The sequence below is a fragment of the Elgaria multicarinata genome, chromosome 2 (genome assembly GCF_023053635.1).
Source record: "Elgaria multicarinata webbii isolate HBS135686 ecotype San Diego chromosome 2, rElgMul1.1.pri, whole genome shotgun sequence".
NCBI classification, from domain to species: Eukaryota; Metazoa; Chordata; class Lepidosauria; order Squamata; family Anguidae; genus Elgaria; species Elgaria multicarinata.
The window spans coordinates 110,829,907-110,843,932 of record NC_086172.1 but is presented as its reverse complement, the minus strand read 5'-3'; the positions used below and the strand labels follow the sequence as shown (position 1 = coordinate 110,843,932).

General features: G+C 43.5%; 1 protein-coding gene across 1 annotated transcript in view; it reads left to right on the top strand.

Moving 5' to 3' along the window:
* The window catches only part of LTO1 (LTO1 maturation factor of ABCE1), a 148,420-nt gene extending 141,715 nt beyond the window's left edge, over positions 1-6,705 (top strand). Inside the window, exons 3-6 of the mRNA XM_063117378.1 lie at positions 868-973; positions 2,069-2,139; positions 5,936-6,053; positions 6,220-6,705. Of these exons, the coding sequence (XP_062973448.1) occupies positions 868-973; positions 2,069-2,139; positions 5,936-6,053; positions 6,220-6,288 (364 nt within the window). The 3' untranslated portion in view covers positions 6,289-6,705. The remainder of the gene's footprint in view (positions 1-867; positions 974-2,068; positions 2,140-5,935; positions 6,054-6,219) is intronic.
* The last annotated feature ends 7,321 nt before the right edge of the window (positions 6,706-14,026 follow it).

The following is a 14,026-nucleotide window of genomic DNA, read 5'->3' as shown; positions in this document are numbered from 1 at the left end:
TGTAAACTGCCCAGAGAGCTTCGGCTATGGGGCAGCATATAAATGAAATAAATAAATAAGCACCTTGCTCCTGAAACTGCACTCAGACAACACGATAACCCATGGTTCAACAACCCACACTGGGTGGTTTAGCATGTTCGGTGAATCCAGCTCTTGTCAGTTTAGCTTTGCTAAAATGAGAGGTATGCTAGTTAGTCAAGTTTACTATATGACCAAAGCCATCACAATATTATATATTCATACAAATTAAACAACTACAATGCAAGTGCACATATCAAGGACATGCTGATGCAAGTATTCTGGTTCACAGCGACCATACCAATTCATAGCTGTTGCAACGTACCAAATTTAGATCTGTAAAAACTTTCCTTGCTATGGCAGCTTCTACAGCTATTTTTGCAATCTGAAGTGTCATGTATCTATATTATTATATTTTTAAAAATCAAGATTTGATGAGATAGGATGAACATCTTATCTCACCAAGTCATGATTTTTAGAAATTTCTTTTAAAAAAAGAAAGTCCTACCTCCAGGAGAAAGCTGTTGGAGAAGGATCTGACAGCTTCCTCCTAGAGTATTTGTGCAACCACAGTGTTTAGAACATAAGTATGGCAGAAGTTCAGCCATCTCTGTGCCACATGGGCAAGTTCTTTCATAATTGTTAAAAGTGTCTCCACTTCACCATGGATTTGAAATTGAATGGAATCCTGCAAAAAGTTAAACCGCTTAACCCCCTTTGAAGCTGGTTCAAACTTAGGACTTCCTTTAAAGTTAACCCATGTTGGCTTGGGCTGTTAGCCTCTCAGGTGTGTGCAAGAGCATTCTTGCTTCATCAGACTAACGTCTTTCCAAATGTGCCTTTCTACAGATTTCATGGTGAAGGCTATCAAGAAGGTTATACCGAAGGAATTCATGCTGGTGTCATTGAAGGAAGGCAATACGGATTGCAGCAGGGTGCCAGCGTTGGCTTAGAAGTAGGTGATAAAATTGAAATTAGCATTCTCATCCAAAGAAGTGACATGACAATTTATTTTTGAGACCTAAGTGAATATTAATCCATAAATTGAATTTCTCTGCTTGTGCAATTCTGTAACTGGACATATCCAAGCTCTATGTTAATATTATATTTTTATTTTTTTATTTTTATTTATCATATTTATACCCCGCTCCTCAGCCAAAAAAGGCTCTCAGAGCGGCTTACACTTCGCAAAAAAGACAGTCCCTGCCCTCAGGCTTACAGTCTAATAAAGACATGACACACAAGGAACAGGAGTTCAGGAGGGAGGGAGGGGGGGAGGAGAGAGAGCGAGTCCAACAGGAGCAGGCCATGATGTTTCTTCTGCCTGCTCCTGTCCCCTTGCTCTTTCTTCTTCCTCACAGGGCCAAGATGACAGTTTGCCCTGTGGGGGTGGGGGAAGAGTCCAACAGGAGCAGGCCATGATGTTTCTTCTGCCTGCTCCTGTCCCCTTGCTCTTTCTTCTTCCTCACAGGGCCAAGATGACAGTTTGCCCTGTGGGGGTGGGGGAAGTGTCCAACAGGAGCAGGCCATGATGTTTCTTCTGCCTGCTCCTGTTCCCTTGCTCTTTCTTCTTCCTCACAGGGCCAAGATGACAGTTTGTCCTGTGGGGGTGGGGGAAGAGTCCAACAGGAGCAGGCCATGATGTTTCTTCTGCCTGCTCCTGTCCCCTTGCTCTTTCTTCTTCCTCACAGGGCCAAGATGACAGTTTGCCCTGTGGGGGTGGGGGAAGTGTCCAACAGGAGCAGGCCATGATGTTTCTTCTGCCTGCTCCTGTCCCCTTGCTCTTTCTTCTTCCTCACAGGGCCAAGATGACAGTTTGCCCTGTGGGGGTGGGGGAAGAGTCCAACAGGAGCAGGCCATGATGTTTCTTCTGCCTGCTCCTGTCCCCTTGTTTAATATTATAATATTAAATTGCGGCTGTGCTTTTAAGTAAGCTTATGAGTGCTTCCTTTGGCATTTTTTAAGTTCATCATTTAAATTCCCTAAGGAGAAATAATCTTATTGGCATAAAAAGAACAAAGCAATAAATGATATATTTTCCAATTTATAGATTGGATCATACCTTGGTTTTGCAGTGACATGGCAGAGGCTGCTTCATAATGGCTCAGATGAAAAACACAGGTAGGCTTTAAAAAGAAAACCAGTGTTTACCAAATGGGGTAGATCCAGACTTTGCCTCCCATGGATGGACGTCTTCTGATCTATCAGAGGAATCCTAGTAGTGGAATTGGGGAGAAGTTGATTTCTGTCATCCACCACCCACACACTCTTACAACCTCCTATACCCGTGAAAACTTGCTCCAGAGGGTTGGGCGACACTCTGGAACAGAGGGAGGGAGAAATAAGCAAACTTGCTTCCTGTCTGCCCCTTTCCACTGTGGGAGCATTTTGAGCAGAACAAAACTCAGGATGTTTCTTGTGGAAGAAGGAAACACTGGAAGATATCCATTGCCTGGCTTTTCATGGGCTTGTTCCAGTTTGTTTCTTAGAACTGGGATGTTTCTCCTTGGAGCAAAAAGGTCAAACTTATGCAGTAAGGCAGAAAAGATAAAGAGGTGAACAGTATCATTCTGAGATAGACAGTAAAGTAGCCAGTGGGGTGGGGTGTGTGTGTGGCAGTGACAGCATTGCTTGCCAACACTTACTATATTACCATATCAAGCTGAAAGGTGATCATACCAGCAGATGTGCTAGCTCAGTATTATAAATGCTGTCTTTTGGTGATGTTCCAGCAACATTATACATATCATAGCATTCAGAAACATGATGCAGAATCCTTGAGCTTCCTGAATATTTAGGAATGCTCAAGCATGGTATTTGGCCACTTAGTGAGAAGTTTTCTGAAACTTCTATAGATGGCTTTACCTTCTTAAATAAGAGGGTCCAAGTTAAGTTCTCTCTCTCTCTTCTCCCCCACCCCCGGCTTTGTTGCTGTTCTGGCTGAACACCACAGCATGTAATGAGTGCTTTGGAAATGGCTTGCCAGTGAATATCATGTGGATGCAGTTTCCATTTCTCCTTAAGATAGAGAGGTGATTCTAAATTGGCAGGAATCCATGGCTAAACACCGAGAGATGAGGTCATGTGTAGAATAAGATTGGTGCTTTTTCATAGACGAACATTTCTGGGCTCCTTGCCTGGCAGATGGATACCTCTCTGTTCTCCCAAGTGCCAAATTGCTAAATAGGGGGATTTACTGTAAGTTGCAATTGCATAGCCTCCTCTTGTTAGCTGGTGCTCTGGGGAGGAACCCACCCCCCCAATAAAAATACATTGCAGTCCTTTGACTTCAGGTACAGTAATGAACGTTTATCTTGTCTAATGTCAAGCATACATGATCTAAACTACTTTAAAAAAAAAACACCACCAAAGATGTGCTAGTCCACGAGAGAAAAATAAATCCAAAATCCCCAGTTGGACAATGACGTCATTAGAATTAACCAAATGTCACAAAAGATTCTGCAAGCTTTCAATTTCTCCAGGCCTCTTTTTCAGGCTAGGTGGTTAAATACTAGGGATGGGAGAAGAACAGAATTTTTTTAAAAAAGTAGGCCAGATGTCACAGCTATGAAATCTGATTTAAGCTGTGTCAGTCAATTTCCGTCATCCTTTACCTTTAGAAAGGGCTGATGGAAGTTGTAGGCCCAAACATCTGGAGGGCCATAAGTTGTTTACCCTGCGGTATAGGACATGTGTCTGGAGCATCTTCATTCAAATTCCATCTGCTCATGGAGTTACTCAAGCATCTTTCTTAGTATAGTATGTTATTTTCTGTTCCCATATATATAATGGGAAATTTCTAGGGCTCCCACTCGATTTGAGAAATCTTAGGGGATGTCTATACCATCCATTTATCCCGGGATCAGCGCAAGGTTGTTCCTGTACTTCCAAATGATGCACAGGGGATCCCAGGGTCAACCTGGGATGACCATTCACTTTCCCCAGGGTAAAATGGACTACTTTTATCACAATTTTTCCTGCGGTCCTGGGACAACCCTAAGGACCGCAGGCACAGGCTCCCGGGTCCTCCCTCCTCCCTGTGAGTAGGGCCTTAGCAAATGGGCACGGAGCTGCACAGGGTGACTCCATGCCCATCCGGGGGGTGGGGGATGGCAGTTAGTGCTTTTCAGCACTGAGGTTGGTTTTTTTTTTTACTTACATTTTGCACAGGATCAAAGCTGTGCAATTGCACATCAGGCTCCTACTTTTTTTAAAAAAATATGCCACGCCGGAATGTTCCTCTTTACTTCTGGGGGAAGATCCTGGAAGCTGGAAAGCCCGGGATCCTCCCTCCTCCCTCCCGAAATGCTCATAGGTGTAGATGAGCCCTTAGTTGATTATCATCAGAGGTTAATTATTCAGTTGAATCAACCAATATTAAGCTGATGCTATGACCATGAGCATAGCACTCCAAAAACAAAACAATTGACCACAAGTAGTGCATCCGTTTTATAAATTGTTATAGTTTTTTTAAAAAATAACTAATATTAAAATTAAATTTGCTAAAATTTTATAGCTTTAAACAGATTTTAAAATCAATTGGTTAAATATGCATATGTTTGCATGGGTTGGGTCCAGAGGTGCCCTTCTACGAGTGGAAGACTATTCCATGTGCAGGAGGGCTTTTTCTGGCTTAGCACAAGAATCTTAGTGTGCAACCACCTCTTGTACAATGTCACACAATGCCTTCACTGGCTCTTGCAGAACAGTTCACAGTGCCAAAATGTCTTCTGTTTATGGATGCAGCCCCATGTGTATGAACCAAGACTTATCCAAATCGACTAGTACTAATACTGGTAATATTAATAAATAACCACCCACCAGGGACTAGCCATCTGCTTCTGAGAAACCCACATGTTTCTTTTCCCTGCCTATTACTGTGCAAGGCCCTGCTTGAGCAAAGCAGGGATGTTAAAGATGCTGCCGGCCTAATGGCAAGGAGCGCACAGCAGCACTCAAAAGAGAGCTGTGTTCTCATTCACTTAACTGGAAGGCTGCAGACACCAAATCTAGCCCCTCTGTCCAGATACTGACATTTCCAGTCTTCCCCCCACCCTGCTTGCAAGGAGCAAGGCCTACCCCCCTTCTGTCAAATCATGATTCTGTCACTGTATTGGAAGAAGAAATGGAAACTGCATCCCATGTAGTATCGCTTGGCCGTCATTTCCAAAAGACTCCGAACTGCATGTTTGGGTTTGAGTCATTGCAAGGGCTTCCCATTTCCTGGTGGGAGGGATACGCAGAGGAAGGAGGGAATGGCCAGGAATGGGGTTTAAAGGAGCACACGAACGTCCTGCCCTCTCCCTGACAGACACCTAGCCTAGGCGGAGGTGAGTCCACTAAAGAGGAGAGCTTGTGAGAGTTCCCTTGAAAATTGGTTTGGAGGATGACGTAGCAGCAGTGCCTAATTAATTGTCTCAGATATTTTAATTGCACAGTTTTTAATCGATCAATCAGGTGACAGTCCCAGAGATCTCTCTATTTATTGGGAATAATCGAAAGTTCGTAGAACTCTGGCTGTTCAGGGTAGCAGATTTTCTGATGGATCATCCCCATATGTTTCTAGCATGGCATGGCTGCATCTAAGAATGGCGCGGTCTCTGTGTTTCAATCCCTCAGGGGAGGGGCAGTTGCAATCCAGGTGTCCATTATCCTTTACATTTGTTATTAACACTACAATGTTAAGGGTTCCCATGCAGGAATAAATTGGGCCCAAATTCTGGAAGTGGTGGTGATAATGAGGGTGATTTATTAGTGAACGCAGCTTTAGTTTTGTGAGCTCCCATGTCTGGAGGATTCTGAAATTATACGAAGCCTGTATTTCAAAACTTCAGAAATGCATACTGAATATTCGGTGGGCCAGTCTCTTAATTTCTGATTTAATTCCAGGTGTTATTTTACATGTGATGTTTTTCAGGAAAAAGATAAAAGTACTAGAGTCCTTAATAGAGATGATTCAGAAATTTCCTCGTGAGGATTCAATCTACGACAAACTTCAGGAAGACCTGGAGAACATCAGAGGACGATTTAAACAGGTCTGTACCCACTTTTAACGTTGGAACAAAAAGTGTATTCATTGGGTACTATTTGAATGGAATAACAATGTCATTGTAATGTAACGTAGCGTAAGGGGCAGATGAGGTTGATGCACAATATTAATGTCATACAAATCAATGTTTGTGATTTCTGCCTTTCCTTTAGGTGTGTTCGTTGCTGCATATTCCATCTGATTCTAGACTTGGTTCAGAGGGGTCTGCACTTACATTCTGAAAGCAACATGAGCAAAGAAGATGACAGTTTCAGTAGGATCTGAAGAATCTGGGGAGGATAAACTTGGGCTGAAAGAGATGCACCTGCTCCTCCCCACCAGAGAAACGCTAGCCTTCCTACAGAGATAAAGCCAAGAAATTAATGTTATGCTAGTTAAATGTTATGTTAGTCTCAGCTTAGTTTGCATACTCTGGGTTGTATGCCGTGTTAGCCCTACCTACTTAGAGTAGACCCATTGGAATGAATAGCATTTAAGACTAACTTGTCTTATTAATTTCAGTGTGTCTTCTCTAAGTAGGACTAATATTGGACACAACCCCCTGGCTTAAGAAGGCAGTGGTTCTGTGCCGATTCCTATTGATTAAAGTACTGTTCTTTTAAATGTATATCATTTAAATGTTGTAAATTATCTTAGAACATAACTGCCCTGCAAAATAATGGCTCATATTAATCTACCAGTGCTATTTCTGTTAAGTAGGCAACTTTGGAGTGATTTTAGAAGCTTTGAGGCAGGTTTTGGTAATTAAAGTTTTCATTCCTCAGCTTGACATTCTGTTGGAAATACTTGACAAGATATATTTCACTATATTAGTGCTACAAACAGAGTAAACTGTATGACACAGATGTTATCCATGTATATGTTTGAACAACTTTTTCCTATAAATATCTGACCTCTAGGCACTCCCTAAATTCCTAGTTCCAAGTCAAAAGCTTTCTTTTTAATAATACTATGTTGTTGTTGTTGTTGTTGTTGTTGTTGTCCTCCTCCTCCTTTTCCTCCTAATCAGACAACCCATAAATTGTCAGAACTGAGATAAGGAAATGACTTCGCTTAGGTGTAATAAATTTTCTGAAAATCTAATTTGTAGAAATAAAATTACACAAGAGGGGACCTGTATGGAAATGTCCCAGGTATTGGGGGTCATTAGCTTTGGGCGCCATACCTTCCAGAGCCAGTCTGCACCCCCACCCCCACCCCAGTTTAAAGCAGGATCCCTATTGGATCTCCCTGTGTACAGTGCTCTACCCACAGAAGCAGGATTGTACTCTCTGTTTTTAAACCAGTTCTCCACAACCTGGTGCTTTTCAGATGTTCTGGATTTGAACTCCCATCAGCCCAGCCAGCATGGTCAAGAATTCTTGTCCAAAATATCTGGAGGGCACCAGGTTGGGGAAGGGTGGTTTAGATTATTGAAGAGAATCAAATGAGAAAACAGCAGGTTTAGGGCCCCCTGGTGGGAAAAAGTAATTATATCAACTAGCAACTGATGTAAAACTGATTTTGTGTTCCATTGGAAATTCCAAAGGAGTAGGTCACCATTTTTTTAAAACACAGAACCTGCTCTCCTTAAAATTCAATGAGACATTGCTTGGTGAAACCGCTTATGAAATACAGAAAACTGAAATCAACTTTCCTTATAGTGCCCTATTTTATTTTGTGTTAACTTCATGTTTTTATAGCTTGATTGTATTGTGAAATTAGGAACAATACAGTGACATCCATTTTGCCTTTAATTTTAGTGAGATGCAATTTATTGGTGATATAACGTTATTCTCTTCTCCCATATGCTTATTTTGGTGTTGAATAGTCTTCATTCAGGTTTCCCAAATTCCATTGTAGGAGTTCAATTGTAAGCATTACTAAAGCTTCATCTGTAACTTTATCTGTTAGTAATATCTGTTAGGCTGATCATGAAACTTGAACATACTACTACATGAGATGATCCCATTTGTGGTGTAATGGCTAAGATGTTGGACTGGGAGTCAGGAGATCCGGGTTCTTGTCCCCACTCGGCCATGGAAACCCACTGGGTGACTTTGGGCCAGACACAGACTCTCAGCCCAACCTACCTCACAGGGTGGTTGTTGTGAGGATAAAATGGAGAGGAGGAAGATTATGTACTCTGCCTTGGGTTCCTTGGAGGAAAAAAGGTGGGATATAGATGAAGAAGAAGAAGAAGATGATGATGATGATGATGATGATAATAATAATTTGCAGCCGGCTTTGTATCATGTCTGATGTTATAGGCATCATTTTTGAATATCTTGTCCTTTTGTACTAAAAATGTTTTTCTTCTAATTGACTCCTATGGCAATCCAGACCGTTATCTGTAAACTGAAAACGCTTGAGAATTGTTTTAATCTATTTCTTTATTCATTTTTTACTGTTGGAAAAGAAAAAAGTTGCTAAAATAAACAAGTGCGGAAACGCAATCACACACACACACACAATCTGTAATAAAGGCCCCCCAGCTTAGTGAAGCTTACAAAAGCAGTTTACAAATGGCATTCCCCAATCTCCAATCAAAAGTGTAGATCCAGGCTTGCACAAGCAGAAGTGCAGCTCCCCCTGCCCCATGCATGCCATTCCAAAGGTCCCCCTGTCCCTCCAGAGAGGGTTTTTGGGGTGGTGAAGGGATAGAAGAGCAGAAGGTAGATCTCCAGATGTTTAGGACTTCAACTCTCTGAAGCCCCTGCCATGATGACCAATGGTCAGAAATGCTGGAAGTTGTGATGTCTAAAACATCTGAAGATCTACTTCCTGCCCACCCCATTCTAAAATATGCCTTGGGACTGGAGAGCTGAAGGGCAGCACACTCTGGCTTTGTCCATCAGCCGGGAAACCAAGGGCCATCGAGAAGCTCCACCCCCTGTCCACAGGAAGACCACCATGGCAAGGGGGAGACCAACCTGACTCCAGACATCAGCCAGCAAAGGAGCTGCTACTCCAGGACTGCCTTTTCTCTTCCCCCTCTCCATTCCTTTCCCCTTTTGTTTCCTGCCTGTTACATTGTGAGCCTGTGGGGTGGGACTCTTATCTTTCAATATAAGTACAGCCCTTGAAAATGCCTGAGGCACTTTAAAAAGGTCAAAGAATTAAACAAAAAACGTGTCTCACTTAAATATCTTGAGTTCTTAAAATCTGTAACACACAAACACAAATAAACCACTATCTGTTTGGTATAATATAGGAATCCTAACCCTGAACTGTTCCGTAGTAGTAGGGGTGTGTGTGTGTTAAGAATTGGGTGATTCCAGTGACTTCTCTGCCTACTTGACAACTCTCTTTTGTATTGCTCTGAATAGGGGAAGAGGGACAGTAGGCTGGAACTCAACAGTGGGACAGCCTAGAAGGGATCATATCCTGTCTCCTGGCAATCCACGCATTCCCTAGAGGCAACTTTATTCCATGAGGACTATTATACGAGCAGGTGGAGGAGGGAGAATATCAGTTTAAAATCAGTATTGTGATTTAAGCTGTCGAATTAATCAATGCACAGATAGTGTTGTATGCAACTGAGTCTGACTGCCGGCAAAATGGATTCCCTGTGTACCACTCCAAACCTGATCTAAAGGGTTGGGAGGATCCTTTGGAGCTAAATTTGGTGGGCTGCAGGGAGAAGGAAGGAGAGAAAGGGGATCTCTTACTGTGCAGATAGAAGTTGGTTCATAATGTTGGATGGAACACAATCATTTGCAGCTTGGATGGCTTTGAAGAGTATATATAGGTCAGTGGCAGAGCACCTGCTTTGCATGCAGAGGGTCCTGGCTTCAATCCCTTGCATCTCCAAGCAGGGCTGGAAAAATCCCTGCCTGAAAACACGGAGAGCTGCTGCCAGTCAGTGTTGACAACAGAGGGCTAGACAGACCAAAGATCTGAATTACTATAAGCCAACTGTCAATGTTACTATTTTCTAGTCGAATTACATGAGATCATCAAACCTCTGCTTCTAAAGTTAGCTTACATTGTTAAGAAGAACCAATGCCTCTTTATGTAAAAACAAAACGAAAAAAAACGTTGCTGCATTCATTTCAATCCAGCTGTATGATGCCTTACTTCTGAAGGAATGAAGGTAAATTAGCAACAAATCCACCTGCACCCAAATATTATAGACTGGCTTAGAAAAGGTGTTGATTCCTTTATATGGGATTTGATTTACGCAAAAGAGATTAGATTAATCTCACTTTGCAAGGTTTTTTTTTTTTTTTTTTTTGAAACTTAAGATCCATAAACTCTTTTATGTCTACACCTATTGTTCTGAGCGCTACCAAATTAAATATACACCATGCCAAGTGTGGAATGTCTTTTTACAGGCGGCAGCTTTTAAGGTAAAGATTTAATTATATCAAAGACTCTACACTTAGGAGTAACACAACCCAGACCATTAAAATATATATGAAAATGTCTCCCTTGTATAAGACCTTGCACTGATGTTTGACACAGACAAAAGTGACCCTTGTGCTTTGATCGTAGGTAGCATATGCTGCCTTTTATGTTTTCCCGTCTACGATTCATTCTGCCAATTAGCTATTTTGATTATTACAAAAAACAAAAAACAGCAGCATTTCTGGAAGTTTGGAAGTGTTTTTCTGTTTTTAAAGAAAGGTGGTAGTTAATGTCACTGGGGTTGGTGGGTGGTTTGACTACCAGGATAGCACCATGTGCTCTTGTATTGACGTCGCTCAGTTCAGTCAGTAAATGGTGACACCAAATTTAAAAACGACAACCATCAATAGAAGCATGGAAATATGTGGAACAAAATGTAGTGGAGTGAGGTTTTAGTAACTTTTCAGTGTCACAGGTTAAGTAACTTCACTGTTTAGAGTGGAAGTTTAATTGGACAGGTAGAAAGTTGAGCTCAATGCAATTTTCCTCAAATGCATCTTGCTTGAGGAAAATTGCAGTGTATTTATTTGCAATGTATTTATTTATGTGTTACCTTTTCTATCAGGGTGGGGAACCTTTTTGAGTTTGCTCATACCTAACTTTTAGGGAGCTGCATACCAACAGTGAGCAGGGCCAAAGCGCCATTCCCCTCACCCCTCTCTCTCTCACACACATATATACATGCTTTCTTGGGGATACAGAACTCAATAGAGCTCTCAGGGTAGTATACGACCTAAAACACACACAAACACATAAACCAATTACAGTCTAATATATATTTAAATATGCCCCTGCCCTACTAAAATCACAATAAAAAGGGGATTGGGCAAGGAATGGTTATCAATAGTGGCGTAGTGGAAATGAGTCCAAGTGCTCAGCATGACAGTCCCCACAGCCATGCCTCCAAGGAGGGGCCAAAAATGTAGGCAGCCATGTTGATCCTTATCAACAAACCATTCTATCCGTGCCAGGAGCAGGTTGGTCATAAAGCTAATGGGTCTTACTTGCCCATTCAAGACCAAGGCACCCCCCCCCCAATACTTTACTTTATAATGGAGCAATCCTACCGTGAGGATTGCAGCTAAGCTCAGACAATATGGAATTCTGAGGGGAGGTGGCAGATGACGTCAGTGTCCCTGCTGCTAAGGAAGTGCTGGTGATGCGTCACCCTGAGCTCCACTGCACCTTATTATCCACCTTATTATTCTCATCAAGCTTTGATTTTAGTGGGCCCTAAGAGCAAGGAAGAGGTCTGACAGGGGTCTATATGCCCTGTTTACCCCTGGCATGGCTGCACAGTTTATATGATGCAGCCGCCAACTTGCAGCCACAATGAGCTCCCCACCCCACCCCGCCAAATGTTTTTTTGAAAGCTCCATTCACCGTGACTTTTCCCTTTGTTCCAAGGTCATGGCGTTGTTTCTCCTGTGTCAGTGGTGGCCTTAGTTCAGGTTATCCAAGTGGGTGGATCAGGTAAGCGTGGAAATGCAGGGTAGGGGGCAGGCTTGCAAGCCGAATGGCAGGTGGTGCTGCAGTTTTCCTGACAGGAGAGCTGGCGCTCCCCCCTGCCGTCTAACTTTATCGTTTCTGCCTCACAACAGCGATGCTGCAGGGGGAATCAGATACCAATATGGTGTCATATAGACACTCCCATGGACTCAATCCCAATATCTTCAAGTCTTCATTGGAACATAACAGTATTTCCCAGAGATTCTGAGGAGGTGGCAACCTTTGAGGATTGACCAAGACGAAATAGGTGAGGAAATATGCTACCACCCCAATTTCTCATTAACTATGCAGACCTGAGCATGATTTCTAAGAAGTAAGTCTTTCTGTGTTCAATAGAGCTTACTCCCAGGTAACTCCTCATAGGATTGTGCTGTTAGTGAACAATTGGCTAGCTTTTTCTAAGGCCTGCTCAGGGCCGGCGCCAGACTATATTGCGCCCCAGCCAGGCGCCTTCTGAAGGGCCCCCCCGCTCGCTCACTCACCGCCCCCTCACTCGCCTGCTCCCACCCGCCCGCCCACTCGCCCACCCACCTGCCCGCTCACTCGCCGCCCCTGCCCGCTCGCCGCTCTGGCTCCCCCCTCGCTCACACGCTACGGCTCCCCCCTTGCTCGCCCGCTCCCGGCTTTGAAGCCAGGACGCTGGGGTTGGGGGGCGGGGCAGAGGCTTTGAAGCAGCGCACCTGGAAGTGGCTTCCTGGCGCGCCGTACTGAAGCCTCCGCCTCCAACCCCAGCATCCTGGCTTCGAAGGAGCCAGGACGCTGGGGTTGGGCGGAGGCTGGGGCGGCGGCTTTGGAACAGCACACCCGGAATGCTGTTCGGCGCCTTCATTTGCTTGGCGCTCTAGGCAGCCGCCTGAGTTGCCTCTATGGCAGCACCGGGCCTGGGCCTGCTCTCTGTGCTTGAACAAAATAACACACACACACACACACACACACACACACACACACACACACACACACACACACTTGTCCAGGCATTCAGCAAGGAAGTCTTTATTTTATTAACAACAGGAAGTAAAAATAAGGACATTGACTTTACTGTGGGAGTAAACTATTGCTACTTGAGAAGGTAAGTCGAAATTCCACACCAGTTGTTTTAGAACCTAGAACCCCTTGTTCAAGGTTCTTTCCCAATAAGGTGGGAGGCCAACAGGTTCCCTGGTGTCATGGGAAAGCGGGGGCACACGCCAATATCCTAATATTTATTTGCAAATCCTCTATGAAAAAAAATCATGCACCCATTTCCATGTTTGAAAGGGAAGCAAAGGAGATTTTTCCTGGCTACTCCATTTTGATGACCTTCCAGCTACTTGTGACTAGAAAATGTTTTCTTGTTAAGACAATCCAAGATATGTTAGATGTAAGTCAGCAGTCTTCAACCCAGCACACTCCAATGTGCTGGACTACAACTCCCATCACCCCCAGCCAGGCTAGTCTAGCACAATCAGAGGGTACCGGTTTGGGGAAGGCTGATAAAACTCAACAAAAGCAGTTTCCTAATTTCAGTAGATGTCCAGCAAGACCCATCACTGAACACAGGTTCAGACAATCCCTGCTCAGGTGTTCAAAGACCATGTGATGGGGATGGTGCAGCGCAGATGTCCATGTATTCAGTGCATATGAGGCAGGGCACCATGGATCTATCTATGTATATGTGAGAAGCTTCTCCAGGCAAGGAGAAATCTTGATTGACCCAGGATCGTCTTGATATGAAGAAGCTCTGTGCAATCTGTAAATGAATAGGGCCCTTTCTCATGTGTGCCAAATGTGCGGACAGTGGGAGCCTGGATGGGTGTGTGTTGGTGGCAGGAGGCATGTTGCCTGGAGAAACCTTGCTTTCCTCTTGGATATGTGAGAGATGTCCATGTGAACACCTCTTAACTTGACTCCATTCATCATATACTGAATGCAGCACCACACACAAGTAGCCAACATAACCTATCAGTTACAGATTATATCCAGTGAGCAGGACTGTAAGAGCAGGAGCATGTAAAGATAATATAGAGAATATAATATAAATAATTTGTAGGATATATGAGAGGTATGGAATGGTTTAAAGCA